Below are 14,557 nucleotides of genomic sequence, written 5' to 3'. Positions count from 1 at the left end.
ATGTGATCATTGATTTACAAATATTTATAAGTGCTTGCCATCAGCCAGGTACCAAGGAAATGGAAACAATAAAAACATGTAGGCTCCCGTGTGGACTCCACTAGGGTCCAACTGGACTTTTCAAAGTCTGTCCCAAGACTGGACTTCTGAGCTAGGGAGTCACTGACACAGCCAGAGGAAGGGGTGCTGGCTGGAGACAGTGCCTGAAACTTCACCATTACAGACAAAGTTTTCCTTTGGGAGGTCCTGGCCTCTCAGAATTTAGGGTTTAATAGCAGAACTAGACACTAACTAGAAATAATCACACAAATGAACATACAGTTAATGTAGGTAGCTCTTTTTTTTGTTTGTTTCTGAGACAGAGTTTCACTCTTGTCGCCCAGGTTGGAGTGAAATGGCACGATCTCAGCTCACTGCAACCTCTGCTTCCTGGGTTCAAGCGATTCTCTTGCCTCAACCTCCTGAGTGACTGGGACTACAGGTGTGCGCCACCACGGCCAGCTAATTGTTGTAAATTTAGTAGAGACAGGGTTTCATTCACCATGTTGGCCAGGCTGGTCTTGAACTCCTGACCTCAGACAATCCACCTGCCTCCGCCTCCCAAAATGCTGGGATGACAGGCATGAGCCACCGCACTCGGTGTGTAAATAGTTCTTAATGATCATCCTGAACAGGTTGGCTGGATTGATGAGTATTCCCCACTCCCACTAGTACGCCCGGAAGACTGAATCTGGGGTCTGTAGGCTACTCACACACAATTGCCACCAGTTGCGTGGCCAGCTTCTCAAGAGAAGGAAATGTGCATTTCCAAACTTGATTGCTGTACTTGCTACTGTAATTACCCAAATTATTTATTATCCAGCCTTGGGATAGATTTTGAAAAGTCTAACTGGACCCTGCTGGGGCCCACATGAAAGCCTGACAATCTGTTTGCTGCACGTGCTTTTGTAAGCACTAGAATAATTTATTATGTAAACTAATGCAATATAATTGAGAAAAGAGTTGTTTGTCTTTTTTTAAAATTTTTATTAAGACACAGTCTTGCTCTGTTACCCAGGCTGGAATGCAAGGTGCAATGGCATGAGCTCAGCTCACTGCAACTTCCGGCCCCCAGATTCAAGTGATTCTCCTACCTCCGCCTCCTGAGTAGCTGGGATTACAGGCATGCACCACCACACTCAGCTAATTTTTGTATTTTTAATAGAGACAGGGGTCTCACCACATTGGCCAAGCTGATCTCAAACTCCTGACCTCAAATGATCCACTCCTCTCGGCCTCCCAGAGTTCTGGGATTACAGGCGTGAGCCACCATGCCCGGCCCCAGCTAAAAGGGTTCTTTCTATGAAAACCTAAGATAAATACTCTGGAAGGGTAAGGTGCTTAAAAAAAAAAACCCTCTAAAAACATAGTTAAATTTGGACCAGACAACAGAAAATCTTACGAGGAAAAAAAATCATAAGACTCTAGAAGGATTCTATACTGGGATGACTTTGCAAGTGTCTGTAAATTCTCATTGAGGTCAAAGAAACCTAGGATGGAATTTGTAGCAGGTCAATGTTTTATGCAGGAAAGACCATGGCAATGTCAATCAAGAGACCATTTTCAAAGAATAACTGTGGGCATTCACTGACATAGCTCGATGAGCGAGCATTGGCTAAAGACGCTGCCTGAAACTCCACCATTAAAACATTTGGGTTCAGCTGTGCGAGGTAGCTCATGCCTGTAATGCCAGCACTTTGGGAGGCTGAGGCGGGTGGATCACCTGAGGTCTGGAGTTTGAGACCAGCCTGACCAACTTGGAGAAACCCCGTCTCTACTAAAAAAAAACAAAAATTAGCCAGGCGTGGTGGCGCATGCCTGTAATCCCAGCTTCTCAGGAGGCTGAGGCAGGAGAATTGCTGGAACCCAAGAGGCGGAGGTTGCGGTGAGCCAAGATTGTGCCATCGTACTCCAGCCTGGGCAACAAGAGTGAAACTCGATTTCAAAAAAAAAAAAAAATTGGGTTCATATGTCAGTATTGTCTCTGTTCATGTGTGATGAGAAAGTCTTCACTTTAAACAGCTCTTTTTGTTAGCCAGCTACCTCCTATTGTGCAAAGAATCCACATATGTAGTGAAGGAGAGGGCTGTGCAGGGGTCACAGATGGTTTCTGTGCTAATGGGCTAGCAGGCACCATCCATCAGGCATTGGGCTGTGGGGAAGGGCGATGCTGGGGGCTGGGAAGGCAAAGGGGTCTATCTTAACCTCCCTTTCCAGCTGCTCTACTTTCTGGGAGAGGAGTTTAGCAGCAAGGAGCTGCCAGAAAGCAAGGTCAAACGTGGTGAGGAATATTCGTGGTTGTTTGCAAGGGAACCAAGAAACTCTGTCCACCTCCGTGCTCCTTTCTTGCCTTTCCTTCAGACAACAGCCCGTCAGATCATCCCAAAAGCCTGGAGCCTGGATGCCCCAGGCTTTAGGGACCCCACACAGCAGGGCCTCCTGGAGAGGCAGCTGGGGTAGTGGTTGGGGCTCAGCAGGAAAGTCAGGCAAACTTGGGTTCAAATCCTGCTCAGTCCCCAACGGCTGCTTGACCTTTGCTGAACCTCTCTCTACTTTTTGATTCTCACCCAGAAGACACAATGGCAAGGCCAAGTGTTTCCCAGGGTGTTTTTGTCAGTGGGGTTCGAACTGGAGTGACTCCATCTTGAACAGGGGCAAAATGAGGCTAAGACCTGCTGGGCTGAGTTCCCAGGAGGTTAGGCATTCTTAGTCACAAGATGAGCTAGGACGTCAGCAGGACTGGGATTACAGGATACAGGTCATAAAGACCCTATGGAAAAAAACAGGATGCAGGAAAGAAGCCGGCGAAAACCAAGATGGCAACCAAAGGGCCCTCGGTCACCCTCACTGCTCATTATACGTTAATTATAATGCAATGACACGTTAAAAGTCATGCCCACCAGTGCAATGACGGTTTACAAATGCCGTGGCAGTGTTACGCTTTATGGTCTACAAGGGAAAGGAACCTTCAGTCCTGGGAAGTTCTGGCCCCTTTCCAGGAAAACTCATGAATAATTCACCCAGGCCGGGCGCGGTGGCTCACACCTGTAATCCCAGCACTTTGGGAGGCCGAGGTGGGTGGATCACAAGGTCAGGAGATGGAGACCATCCTGGCCAACATGGCGAAAACCCATCTCCACTAAAATACAAAAAATTAGCCAGGCGTGGTGACGCGCACCTGTAGTCCCAGCTTCTTGGGAGACTGAGGCAGGAAAATCACTTGAACCCGGGAGGCAGAGGTTGCAGTGAGCCGAGATCACACCCCTGCACTTCAGCCTGGTGACAGAGCAAGACCCTATCTCAAAAAAAAAAAAAAAAAAAAAAAAAGCCAGGCGCAGTGGCTCACGCCTGTAATCCCAGCACTTTGGGAGGCCGAGGTGGGCGGATCATGAGGTCAGGAGATCTAGACTATTCTGGCTAACACGGTGAAACCCCGTCTCTACCAAAAATACAAAAAATTAGCCGGGTGTGGTGGTGGGGGCCTGTAGTCCCAGCTACTTGGGAGGCTGAGGTAGGAGAATCACTTGAACCTGGGAGTCAGAGGTTGCAGTGAGCCGAGATCACGCCACTGCACTCCAGCCTGGTGCCAGAGCAAGACTCTGTCTCAAAAAAAACAAAAAACAACAGCAACAAAAAACCCACCTTTGTTTAGCATAGAATCAAGAAACAACCACAAGTATACTCGACCGCGCAGCCCTGCTGCCGCTCTGCCTGCGCAGTAGCCATGCTTTTCCGCCTTACTTCTCTAATCAACTTGCTTTCACTTCACTCACCCCAAATTCTTTCTTAAGTGAGATCCAAGAACCCTCTCTTGAGGTTCTGGATCAGGACGCCTTTCTGGTAACATTTTGGGAAGCTGGGGCATGAGACAGTGAGTATATATCACCCAGAGAGGAAGCATTCCATGAGTGTTTATTCTTCTCCTTAACCCTGCCGGTCCAGGTAACACATCCCACCCTGAGTGGAGAACTGGAAAGGGCCTGCACCAGGCTCTTAGTTTTTCTGGAAGGAAGAGAATTGGAAGATCTAGAAGAATCAGAGGTCCTGAGACACCCAGCCCTAGAAGGCTTTTGGTATGAGCTGCTCCACGTCCTAGGAAGCTCCAATCCTGACTCGGCCTCTCACCAGCAAGGTGACACTAGGCAAGCTAATCCACCCCTCAGATCTGTCCATGTGGAAAATGGCGCCTCCTTCCAAGGTCGAGGTTAAGATCGAATGAGACTGTGCACATGAAGTACTGAGCCCACTATCCCTAGCCAAGCCACAGGCTGAAGAAATAGCAGCCTTTTCTGTTATAAATCAGAATAGTTACACAAGAATAGATTCTGTATAGCATTAATTATATTCATTTATCAAAACAATAATTATCATGGTCCGTGACTACTATGATAATTATAACTGTACTATCTTACTATTGTTATACACAGCAATATGGCAACAGGGTGCCTGAGTAGGTTGGCATGTTTCTCAAGGTCACTTAATCCCAGGGCCCCAGAACCAGAAAAGAAACATCACAGCTGTCCACACCCACAATGTGGGGGTCTGCCGGCCTTTCCTGCTTCAACCACGAGGGGGCACTCAAAGACAAACCAGAGGCTGGACCTACAGATGGGCCCTACAGACCAGGGTGTGTGTGTGCATGTGTGTGTGGTGTGGGGTGTGTGTGGTGTGTGCATGTAGGGGTGTGAGTGGTGTGTGTGTGTGGTGTGTGTAGTGTGTGCGTGTAGGGCTGTGTGTGGTGTGTTTGTATGTGTGTGTAGGATCTGTAGGGGATGTGTGTGTAGAGGATGTGTGTATGGGGGTGTGTGTAGGGTAGGTAGGCTGTGTGTGGTATGTGGGGTGGGTTTGTGAGGATGTGGTATGCGTGTGGGGTGTGTGTGGGGGTATGTGTGTGGGGAGTGTGGGGGTGTGGTGTGTGAGGTGTGTGTGTATGTGTGTAGTGTGTGTGTGTGGTGTGGTGTGTGCACGTAGGGGGTGTGAGTGGTGTGTGTGTGTGGTGTGTGTAGTGTGTGCATGTAGGGGTGTGTGTGGTGTGTTTGTGTGTGTGTGTAGGATCTGTAGGGGATGAGTGTATGGGGGTGTGTGTAGGGTAGGTAGGCTGTGTGTGGTATGTGGGGTGGGTTTGTGAGGATGTGGTATGCGTGTGGGGTGTGTGTGTGTGGGGGGTATGTGTGTGGGGAGTGTGGGGGTGTGGTGTGTGAGGTGTGTGTGTATGTGTGTGTGGTGTGGTGTGTGCATGTAGGGGGTGTGAGTGGTGTGTGTGTGTGGTGTGTGTAGTGTGTGAGTGTAGGGAATGTGTGTGGTGTGTTTGTGTGTGTGTAGGATATGTAGGGTGTGTGTAGTGTGTGTGGGTGATGTGTGTGTGGTGTGTGTATTTTTCCCTTTCTTCCTTCATCACTTTCTCCCTTCCCACAGTCATTGCTACACACCCTTCGGCTAATATCTCAGAAACGGGATTTTGGGGTGATGACTGTTTAGAGGAACTGAGAGTTAACACGAAATCTTTTTGATTTAGTCGAAGATGACAAAATCTGAAGATTTCACATATTCTTTTCTAACAGGAAAATCTGACAGCATTGCTGCCTCCCCATCCAGGGCTGATGCTCATGAGCTTGCCCGGTTCCCACCTGGCCCACCCACGTGCTGAGGTTTCCTGCCTGGTCTCTTGCAGGCACCTGAGGAATGATCTCCTTTCTGACCTTGGTGGAATGCGGGGCAGTGTGGGGCACTGAGCAAGGCTGAACAGAGGGAGAGGCTGGAGTCTGTGCTTAGCCCCTGCTGTTTAACCCTTGGCAAGCACTTGACCATTTTCTGCCCAACTGAACAGACTTGGAGTTTTGCCCCCAGCCTGCCCCACAGCAGCCCCATGGCCTGGGCAAACGATTTGTCTTCCCTGGGCTTTGGGCCCGAGTACATTCAAACCAGCCCCCATGGCTGGTCCAGGGCCAGTGGGCAGTGAGGTCTTCCATTCAGCCCTCACCAAGCTCGGCGGAGGCCAGAGGCTTGGGCCTTCTTACCTTGCTCTCCAATACCTTCTGGAACGTGGACTCGATCTGGTTGTGGAAGAGATTCAACAGCCACCTGGGGAGAGAAGCACAGTCTGCCACTGAACTCAGCCAGGTGTCTGAGAAAGCCAGGCCCTGGTTCCCAGGCAGGCCAGTCCACAAAGGGAGCCCTTTCCACCGCCTCCTGGCGCCCTGCTGTGTCCCAGCACACCCAGCCTGATTCCGAGCATTTGGCTTCTCAACACCTATGGCACCTGGTCGCATGATCACATTCAGAAGATTTGGGGAAAGGGCTTGAGAATCCACATTTTTCTTTACTTTTTTTTTGAGACAGGGTCTCACTCTGTCACCCAGGCTGGAGTGCAGTGGCACAATCTCAGCTCACTGCAACGTCTATCGCCTGGCCTCAAGCCATCCTCCCACCTTAGCCCCTGAAGTAGCTGAGACTACAGCCTCAGGCGTGCGCCATCACGCCTGGCTAATTTTTTTTTTTTTTTTTTTGAGATGGAGTCTCACTGTGTTGCTCAGTCTGGAGTGCTGTGGCACAGTCTCGGCTCACTGCAAACCTCCACCTCCCAGGCTCAAGCGATTCTCCTGCATCAGCCTCCTAAGTAGCTGGGATTACAGGTGCCTGCCACCACACTCAGCTAATTTTTTGTATTTTTAGTAGAGACGGGATTTCACCATGTTGGCCAGGCTGGTCTCGAACTCTTGACCTCAGGTGTTCTGCCTGCCTTGGCCTCCCAAAATGTTGGGATTACAGGCGTGAGCCACTGCACCCAGTCATGCCTGGCTGATGCTTGTATTTTTTGTAGAGACAGCTTTTCACCATGTTGATCAGGCTGGTCTCAAACTCCTGAGCTCAAGCGATTTGCTGCCTTGGCCTCCCAAATTGCTGGGATCACAGGTGTGAGCCACTGCACCTGGCCAGACTTTTCTAATCAAGGAAACTGAGACCAGAAGCAATGAAATGACTCATCCAAGGACTTGTATATTTTTTGCAAATTCTCCTTCGACCAAAGCTTCTGTGTTCCTCCAATAGCCAGATTTCATTCACCTGAAGCTTATTTTTTTAATGAAAATAATGCACCAGTATTCCTGGCTTAAGTCTGTATCTGTTCATCTCAACAGGGTTCCCCAAAGAATAACCTTCAAGTGCCTGTGCCATCCACCTGGATCATTACAATTACTGGAGGCCAGGCTGAGCGCTGGATGGGCCGGGGGCTGCAACCAGGAGTCCAGTTGGCAGTGCCCCGATGGGGACCTACCCCAAGTCTCCTGACATGTCCACCTCCACGTCACCGATGTTGCTGCTGCATCTGGAGGCAGTAACTGTGGGCCTCCCTGAGGACTCGCTGCCCAATAGGAGGTTGACAGAAATGCTGATGCCCTTGACACTCACATCAAAGGAGCCTTGTAGTTTCCTGGAGGAGATGCGAGAAGCCACGGTTGGTTCCTAGATCAGTGTCTGCCACCATTTGTGGGGAGAATAGCAAGCTCAGTTCTTACCCCAAAATAAATGGAGCCAAGCAGAGATTTAAGAATAACAAATAAAGCCATACAAGATCTAAAAGAAAGCCCGGATCCAGTATTTACAGTCCAGGGATGGACGAAGGCATTTCTAGGCAAGATCCAAGTTTCATAAGCCATATCCTTTGTATATTTATGAGATCCGAGTCTCATTAGTATATAAAAGAAATACTTGATAAACTTGCAGGCATAGAAAATTAAAACTTCAGTGGACAAAAAATGCCATATGTAAAGTAAAAAACAAATTGCATTATGAGACATCCAAAGAGCCAATTTCCTGAATATATGAGCTAATTTCCTTAATATACAAAGAACAAGCCAATATCAATTAACAAGGAAAGACAAAACAACTCAAAAGAAAAAAAAGGTATGACCAGGAAATGCAGTAGAAAATAAGCATATAAAAGTTATTAAAAATGAAAATAACAATGACACCGGTTCTCACCTATCAGATTCAAAAAACTTTTGAAGTTTTAATACCCAGTGCTATTGAATGTATGAGTAAACAGAAGTCCCAGACACTGGGGCTAGGTTGTGACATTGGCACAACCTTTCTGAAACATAAATCAGCAGGATCTCTCCTTGTTCTAGCACACACACTCTTTGGCCCAGTAATTTAACTTCTAAGCCTTTATCCTATAGCTCTACCTACCAAGATATACGTGTGGTGTGCGGCAGTTCACTGAAGCATCATGGGTAATAGCAAAAAAAAAAATTGAGGAGACAACCTGAATGTCCACAAGCAGTGACAGGTTGAATAAGTTGTGGGCACCTATGTTATGCAGCCTTTGAAAACAATGGGGCAAAAATGTGCTCTATTCCAGGGGTCTCCAACCCCAATGGCGGTTGTCTGGAGCTGGGGGAAGGGGAAGGGGGAATGTTGGGAACAGATGCTTGGTGCCACAAAGAAAAGTCAGCACTGAGACAAAGGATCTCTCAGCAAGGCAATCTTTACTTCCTGCAGAAAGGGTACCCTCACCAGCAGTCTTGCCATGAGAGTACAATGAACAAAGGAAAAGGAGACATATTTATCCCTTAGGCGTTTGGGGTCATCCTTACTGCTCTGTCTGATCTCTGTTGGCTGGAGTCAGACCTTGCAATCTAAAACCAAACCTTATTGGCTAATAACTTAAAACTTTCTTGAATAGGCAAAGAGGAAGTCCAAATAAGGAAAGGACAGGAAGTTGCCTGCAAAAGGACTTAGAAAAGTAACAACAGAAATATCTTGGTTAAAGTTCAAGGACATAGAATGTACTATGTGTCTGTGAGCATGTCTAGCACAAATATCTTGGTTAAAGCACAAGAATATAGAGTGTACTTATTCCTTTATATCTAATAGCTACATAGGATAGCACTTAACAAAGAGTTACCAGCAAAAAGCAAGACGGCTTTCAAGAAAGTCTTTAAAACAAAGTATTATTTCTAACGCTTATGAGTTATTATTTAACAAGAAAGGAAACTTTGAAGAGGAACTTTTCTACTTCCTACAGGGGATGATTGTTTAATGAGTAAGGAGTTTTCTCTTGGGATGGTGAAAATGTTTTGGAACTAGATAGGGGTGGAGGTTGCATAATACTGTGAGTGTACTAAATGCCACTGAATTGTATACTTTCAAATAATCAATTTTATGTTCTGTGAATTTCATATTGATTTTTAAAAGCACAGTAAAAAAAAAAAAGAGATTAGATTGTCATATGACCATCTAAAGAGATATTTAAGATACTTCAGTGACAAAAGCCAGGGTAGAAGAGTATGGCCGATTCCTTTCATGGAACTAGAATGAATATGTAGGTGACATATGCATATGTAGGTGACATATAAACTGGCATCTTTCTAAATCAATAGAATGTGAGCCACACATGTAATTTTAAATTTCCCAGAAGACACATTTAAAAAGATAAAAAGAAAGAGCTGGAATTAATTTTAGTAATACATAATATCATTTCAACATGTAATCAATACAAAAATTATTAATGAGATATATGGTTTTTTTTTTCTTTTGGAGACAGGGTCTCACTCTCTTGCCCAGACTGGAATGCAGTGGTGTGATCTTGGCTCACTGCAACCTCCACCTCCCAGGCTCAAGTGATTCTCCTGCCTCAGCCTCCCAAGTAGCTGAGGTTATAGGCGTGTGCCACTACGGCCTGGCTATTTTTGTATTTTTAGTAGAAACGGGGTTTCATCATGTTGGCCAGGCTGGTCTCAAACTCTTGACCTCAAATGATCCACCTGCCTTGGCCTCCCAAAGTGCTAAGATTACAGGCGTGAGCCATCGTGCTCGGCAGCTGGGTTTTTTTTAAATACGAAATCTTCAAATCCAGTATTGCACATTTAGAGTAGATCTCAGCTTGTACCAGGTACTTTTCAAGTACTCAGTGAAGGCATGGCTGGTGGCTACTATTTTGGGCAGTGCAGGTCTGAAGTATAAATATGGTCATGTCACTCAGCAGAGATTGGCTGTTCCTTCTGTTATGGGCTGCACTGTGCCACCACCTGCTTCCCAAATTCAATGTTGAAGCTCTGATTCCCAGTACCAGAGAATGTGACAGCATTTGGAGATAGGTCCCTTGAAGAGGTGATTACATTAAAATGAGGCTATTAAAGTGGGCCCTAATCCAATCTGACTAGTGTCTTTATGAAAAGAGATTAGGACATACAGTGAGAAATGGGGTTTTTCTTTTTTTTTTCTTTAGAGATGAAATCTCACTCTGTCCCCCAGGATGGAGTGCAGTGGCATGATCTCAGCTCACTGCAACCTCTGCCTCCAGGGTTCAAATGATTCTTCTGTCTCTACCTCCCAAGTAGTTGGGATTACAGGTGCCCACCACCACACCTGGCTAATTTTTTATTTATTAAGACTGAGTTTCGCTATGTTGGCCAAGGTGGTCTTGAACTCCTGACCTCAAGTGATCTGCCTGCCTCGGCCTCCCAAAGTGCTGGGATTACAGGTGTGAGCCAATGTGCATGGCCTCAGAAACAGGATTTCTTGAGCACAGAGGAAAGACCACGTGAGGACATTGCCGAAAGGTAGCCATCCACAAACCAAGGAGAGTGGCCTCAGAAGAAACTAGGCCTGCCAAAACCTTGACCTTGGCCTTCAGCCTCCAGAATGGTGAGAAAACACATTTCTGCTTAAGCCACCCAGTCTATGCTTGTTATGACAGCCCTAGAACATGAATACCCTTCCATCTAAGTGCCTCTGAGGTCAGAGATCTGTTCCAAGTGCCTGAGAGCCAGAGCCCCTGGAAGCAGCCCTTGACCAAAGGCAAGCAGGAGGAAGGGGCGACCGGGTGGGGCTGGAGTAACTCAGAGGCGTGTTCTATGCTGTCCCCAAGTTCCCCAGTTAGACTGAGTCTCACTCACCCACTAGGCTGAGTTCCTTCCCTTCCCTTCCTCATTTCCCTGCTCCCCTGTGGATATTTCCTCAGATCACTTCCAAGATAAAGTGTTGCACTGAGATTCTTGCCTTAAGATCTGTTTCTGTGGGAGGCAAACCAAGGAGACTTGATATTATTGCATTTAGCTTTCCATGACTCTATCAAGGAAGCAGGCCTGTGCTCTCTGGGAGATGAGGAAGTAGAGACTCAGAGAGGGAAAGACACTCACCCCAGAGCCAGGACTCTATCCCCAGGCCACCTCTGGGCTTGGGCTCCACCTGTCCATCACCTGGCCTTTCTGATGAGCTAGGAACACCTTGGACCTAAGAAGGATGGGGTGAAGGCCAAGGCCAAGAGCTCCAGGGCCTGGGAACAGAGTCAACTTACAAGAATGACTTGCGCACCTTCCACCTGCCCTGGACCCTGATAGAGGAGTCGGAGATGCTGAGACTCAGGCCCTGGCCAGGGACGGGCCTCATCACAGAGCGACGCAGCTCACAGCTGTGGATGTTCAAGCTGAAGGGAGAGACATGGAAGGAGGTGTCAGCCCTGGACCTGGACCCAGCTCCCACCTTTGCACCCCTCCTGCTCCACAGTGGGGACTAGACCAGCAGGGTCTGCTCCAGGTGAGCACCTGCTATGTACCAGGCACCGACCATGTGACCATGCTCAGCACATTGATTCTTCATGCCATTTGGGTTGCACCGAGGGGGTCAGCACTGTTCTTATTCCCTTTCCACAGAGGGGGAAATCGAACCTCAAGGACGGGATGCAATTGCCTGCGGGTTCACAGTCAGCATCGGAACCCATGACTCTAATGACCCCAGGCAGCATCCTGAGGAGGTTCATAGACACATCCCTTTGGGTTTGCAGCCCCCTCTCTCAATACATCCAGGTAGGGGAAACAGATTTAGGGAAGATGATGGCAGCCTTAAGAGAAGACCCAAAAAGGGTCAGCAAGGTTGTCAACAGTGTGACAAGAACGGTCAAGTTCTGTTTTATTTGCCTGGCACATAGTAGGTGCTCAATAGATGTTTGCTGATGGACTGAATAAAAGAAGGCAGGAATGAAGGAAACGCTCAATAGGAACAGGTGGGGAGGGGTGCAGTGTGCTTCGGGCCTGACTGTCCTTTCAGAATTTCCTTCTCAACACCTCAGGGAACTATCCCACCGTCTGCCCCAGAGAGGTCCCCCCGCAGCCCAATCCTGAGGCTCTCCCTCCCTCACTCTCCAATCCGCTCTGACTGTCAGTTCCAGCCACCTCGGAGCCCCAGCAGAAGGGAGAGCCCCACCTGTAGAACTCATAGCGTCCACGGCCCACGTGTGGGATCCTGAAGTCCCCGGTGAAGTCAGGCAGCGTGATCCTGAGCAGCTCACTCTGCAGAACCAATAGCCCCTCCTGGGCCGCTGTGGACAGGAAACAGCTGGGAGTCAGCTTGATCGACCTGCCTCCTTCCCTGCTCTAAACCCTACTGTGGCTCCCACCTGCCTTGAGGAGAAAGCCCAACATCCTTATTGGCATTAAGTGCAATGACAGGATATGAGACCCTCTGCGAGCCAGGTATGATGAGGGACATTCAGAGGCGTCCCTGCATTTCTTGTGGCATCGTTATGCTCACGTCCAGTTTACAGACGAGGAAATGGAATGCCTTTGCCAACAACTCCCTGAGGGCAAAAGTGCTGTGCGCTTCAGCGTGTGGTCCTCCTTCTGGTCCTTCGTGGCATCTGGCCTGTGTAGAAGAAACTGGAAGGATTGAGGGCTAGAGAAAGGGAGCATCTTACTAGCTGGGTGACTTTGACAAAGTCCCCAACCAACCTTCACTTTGTTTATCTGTCAAATAGCAATGACAACAATACTCTCCTCTCGGGGTGGCATCGCAACTGCAAAGCAAAGGGGGCTGGGAAGATAACAAGCACCCCAGCTTGGTGCTTGGCACACAGCAGGCACTCGGTAAATGCCTGGAACAGCAAACAGGGTTTATATTACTAAAAATATGGCAAGGACCGAAATGCCCAACCTCAGAGGACTGGTTACGTAAACATGGCGTGCGTGCACAGCGCGAAGGAACAGAAGACAAACCCTCCTGATATGGGGTTTCAGTGCAAGTAACAGTTACCAGGTCCCACTGTTCCGAGATCTGAGGGACCCGGGTTTCTGCCTCCAAGGCAGGCATGGTACACAGATGACCAGTGGCCTTCTCTTTCACCTCTTTCCAATTTGCTCTTCTTCCTCTAGCAAACGCACATGTTGGGGTTCCTCTGCCTGGAACGCTACCCCTTGTCCCTGTGTAATTCCCACTGTCTTTTCCACCTTACTTCATCCTGGAAGCCTTCCCTGATTTCCCTCTCCCTGCCTCAAGCCAGTCTGGGCTCCCAACAACTCTCCCTAAGGGAATATTGTTATCTCATTTCACAGGTAAGGCAATTCAGGCTCTAGGAATGTGAGAAGTGCCTGTGGCCAGTGCCTGTCCATATCCTTGAGTCTTTCCAGTGAGTGACAGTTGACTCCCAGCTGCCAATGTCTGCCTCCCTGAGCCTCAGTTTCCTCATCTGCAAAACCAGGCCTTCCTAGCCAAGCTCTTAAGAGACTGGCTGAGATGAGGCAAGATGAATGGTGATGAATGTGGGGTCTGAGGCTCTTTGTCCTCAGACAAAGAAAGCAGGTACATGCAACAGGACAGAAATGCTGGGGAGTTGATATCCCCCTGCCTAGAAGCCCTCAATCAATCACTGCGGTGTATAAATATCCCAGCTCCCTTGCCACCTGGATAGTTCGGGGGCTTTGTTTCAACTAAAGAAATAGTCCTACTTTTGCCCATTTTTTGTTTTATTTTTATTTATTTATTTTTTTGAGACAATCTCCTTCTATTGCTCAGGCTGCAATGCAGTGGCACAATCTCGGCTCACTGCAACCTCTGTCTCCTGGGTTCAAGTGATTCTCCTGCCTCAGCCTCTTGAGTAGCTAGGATTACAGATGGCTGCCACCATGCCCGGCTAATTTTTGTATTTTTAGTAGAGACAAGGTTTCACCAAGTCGGCCAGGCTGGTCTCGAACTCCTGGCCTCAAGCTATCCATCCACCTTGGCCTCCCAAAGTGCTGGGCTTACAGGCATGAGCCACTGTGCCTGGCCTCCCTATTCTTTAAAACTGAGGAATAATATACATAAAGTGCCTAACAGGCACAAATTTTAAAGGTATTGCTAAATAATTTTTAACGTTTATACAGCCATGTGACCACCACCTGAATCAAGACACAGCATCTTCCAGCACCCCAGCAGGCTCCCTCGTGCCCTTCAGGGTCTCTGCCTGCCTCTAGAGGTGACCGCAGTTCTGACTTCTAGTTCAGAGGCATGTGTTTCCCAGCGGAGTGGTTCCCGTCCTCGGAGGTGGTGGCGCGTTGAATCCCACACTTTCTCCTGGCTGTCTTCTCTGCCTCATCTCAGCACCGCTTCCCTATAGCGTTTCCTGGGATAATTTCCCAGATCAACTACTTGCATGTGAAGCTGTGCTCTCTCGGCTGGTGGAGGGCCTCACTACCACAAGTAACCTGCCCAGGACACTCAGCTGGTGGGCGGTGAGGCTGGAATCGGAGCCAGAGCCCCCAGA

At 48.3% G+C, this 14,557-nt stretch overlaps 1 protein-coding gene across 1 annotated transcript in view; it reads right to left on the bottom strand.

The window, feature by feature from the left end:
* Nucleotides 1–14,557, bottom strand: part of LBP (lipopolysaccharide binding protein) — a 32,453-nt gene that overhangs the window by 17,619 nt on the left and 277 nt on the right. Inside the window, exons 2-5 of the mRNA XM_012455032.3 lie at nt 12,244–12,358; nt 11,339–11,467; nt 7,313–7,468; nt 6,057–6,120 (exon numbers count right to left, since the gene is read on the bottom strand). Coding sequence (XP_012310455.2) covers nt 6,057–6,120; nt 7,313–7,468; nt 11,339–11,467; nt 12,244–12,358 — 464 coding nt within the window. The remainder of the gene's footprint in view (nt 1–6,056; nt 6,121–7,312; nt 7,469–11,338; nt 11,468–12,243; nt 12,359–14,557) is intronic.

Source organism: Aotus nancymaae, unplaced genomic scaffold, assembly GCF_030222135.1.
Source record: "Aotus nancymaae isolate 86718 unplaced genomic scaffold, 86718_ANA_hifiasm-v0.15.2.pri h1tg000029l, whole genome shotgun sequence".
Taxonomy (NCBI): domain Eukaryota; kingdom Metazoa; phylum Chordata; class Mammalia; order Primates; family Aotidae; genus Aotus; species Aotus nancymaae.
Note: the sequence above shows the minus strand (reverse complement) of the source record. Positions and strands in the feature narration are given on the sequence as shown.